Source organism: Malus domestica, chromosome 13, assembly GCF_042453785.1.
Source record: "Malus domestica chromosome 13, GDT2T_hap1".
In the NCBI taxonomy this organism is placed as follows: Eukaryota; Viridiplantae; Streptophyta; class Magnoliopsida; order Rosales; family Rosaceae; genus Malus; species Malus domestica.
The window spans coordinates 21,116,974-21,119,366 of NC_091673.1; the positions used below are offsets into that span (position 1 = coordinate 21,116,974).

The window sequence follows — 2,393 nt, forward strand, 5'->3', positions numbered from 1 at the left end:
AGCAATCGGAGGCATTTGGTTTGGTCTGCAAGACAAGTGAAAAAAAAGACAAACATGCAAAGTAAAGCAAGAATCCATAAATCTGTAACTCCACCGTCCATTTCTTTTCTGTTTTGTCTTCTTCGAAATTCTATTATGCTTCGCTGTATATTTTATATGTCTAAATTTTTAGTCGTTAAGTATTTAATAATTGTATTTTTTATCAAAGATTTAACGGTTAAAAATTATAATGAATAAAATACCCCAAAACAAGCTAAAAATCCCCTTCTCTTCGTTTCATTCCTACATCAAAATTTTCACCTCTGTGAAAAACTTCCTCAGTTTCATAATTGCTTGTTTTTCCAACAAAAAAAGGGGATCATCCGCACATTGATCCTCCTTCCCCACTTTGTGTTTGCCAATTCTATCCACCACAAAACCCTATTTTTCTCTCTAGAAAGCAGAAACAAAATTAACAGAAAAAGAAATTAACAAAAAATTGTTCCTTCAGTATCTCCACCTTAAAAGAAGCTTGCAATCTTGAGAACCCATGTGTTCCCTCTTCAATAATCTGCACAGGATAACATATTCCAACCATGGCAGATTAGAATTCAGAATCCTAAATTAAAAAAAAAAAAAAAAAGATAAATAAACAACTGAAAACACAAATGCATATCTCCATGCTCATGGATGTGTAAAATGCAATACATACCATCATGCTTCTTCATCAAATTTCTGGCAAACAACAAAAATATGACTAGGAATCCAACTCCTGCTGCTCCTCCTAAAATTATAGCCACTGTCTTCCCTGTATTTCCTGACCCTAAGATCAATCAACCACAATCCAAAAAAAATCAGATTAAATACTACTAATATACACGTATAAGAAATCAAATCATTCCCCCTCTGCACCCGATTTCGAATTCCCCTCTCACTCTCCCTAAACTAGATTCAAACAAAACAAAAAATAAAATAAAAACCCTCTTTGAAACAATCTAACAAGAAATTGGACAAATTGTAAAAGATATAAGAACTATCTTTAACCCCAAAATCAAAATTTCAGAATGTAACTTCCATTTTTTACCTGATGAAGATGAAGAGGATGATGAGGAAGAAGAGGATGATCTCCTGGGAACCCCATTAGGGTAATAACTATAGCTGAGAAAGCACTTATGGAGATAGACTTGGCCAGAAATTGCACTCCCACATTCAACCTGAGCTCTCTGCACCCCACTCTTCATACACTCCCCACAATCTGAGTCCCCAACATCTCCCTGGCACTGCCCCAAAACATAAACCTGTTGATAGTTTGTGGTGTAAAATCCATGGCCACTCACAACCCCATTCTCCAAAACACTAAAGGCAGTGTCCCTCCTCTCCTCAAACCCTGACCCTGCCACATTAGTCCCCCCACAGGTTTTGTACAGCATTTCCATGCCTGAAATTTGGGCAAAACCTGAGATTTCATAGAGCATGTAGCACCCAATGAGCTGAACCCTAGCAGCAATGGTTTTGCCGCAGAGATTGTCAGACATTTGGGGCAATTTGCTCACACAGGTGTAGCAGTCAGAGTTGCTGAGATCACCTCTGCATTGGAAGAGCCCTGAGATGGTGCTTTGGCCACTGCCTGTGTTGGTCTTGAAGAACTTGGCCTTGGAGGACTGCTGCACCAGGGACCCAAAGAGGGCTGAGAGGGCTTGGGAGTAGACCCCTGTTGGATCAGAAAATGTCTGCTTTGCACAGCCCTTGTAAACCAAGGAGGTGATGTCACTGGCAGATTGAGCAACTGGGATGAGCTCAAAACTGATGAGAAAGAAGAACAGAAGCAGATAGAGGGAGAAATTGGAAACAGGGTTTGAGAGAAAACCCATTTGCTGTTTTCAGTTTTTGGATCAAATCATGTCAGTTCTTGGAGTTCCTGAGATGGGTTTTTTAAAACTTTGAGAAAAACCCAACTGGATAGAGTAAAGATTGAAGCGTTTTTTGCTTGAAACTGTAATTTTTCTGCAGAAAAAAAAAAGGGTTTTTATTTTAGTGAGGTTTGGTATTTGGGTTTCTGGATTGGAAGAAGTGGTGCATCATTTTTTATTTTTATTTTTTTTTTTTACAGCTTGGCGCAGGAGGTACAATTGTATAATTGGAATTCGGATCATCGCCGGATGCTTTTTATAAAGATTTTGGAAATTCGTGAATCGTGTTCGTTCAATGTACATGGTGCGGTCAGAAATTATTTTGAATATTTTTATTTAAAATTAAACATATATACTATCTGATAAAAAATAATCGTACAATATATAATAAACAGATAAAATTCACGAATTCCTAAAATTCTCGTAAAAAGATTCGGAGAGCATCTGTTGGGTATAATTGAATTGACAGTAGAGTAATAAATAAATTAAAACTATGGGAAGGAT

General features: G+C 37.3%; 1 protein-coding gene across 1 annotated transcript; it reads right to left on the reverse strand.

Moving 5' to 3' along the window:
* Positions 1 to 251: 251 nt before the first annotated feature.
* LOC114820710 (plasmodesmata-located protein 2-like) lies at positions 252 to 2,393 on the reverse strand. The gene is made up of 3 exons (XM_029091906.2): positions 1,064 to 2,393; positions 692 to 802; positions 252 to 550 (listed from the first exon to the last, which is right to left on the reverse strand). Exons 1-3 carry the CDS (start codon positions 1,848 to 1,850, stop codon positions 543 to 545), a joined length of 906 nt encoding a protein of 301 aa, XP_028947739.2. The 5' UTR covers positions 1,851 to 2,393; the 3' UTR covers positions 252 to 542.

Excerpts from the sequence above, each read along its gene's own strand:
- LOC114820710 (XM_029091906.2), bottom strand. The coding sequence starts at position 1,850 with ATGGGTTTTCTCTCAAACCCTGTTTCCAATTTCTCCCTCTATCTGCTT. Across the intron at positions 803-1,063 it reads ATCCTCTTCATCTTCATCAG|GGTCAGGAAATACAGGGAAG; the intron begins GTAAAAAATGGA and ends GATTGATCTTAG.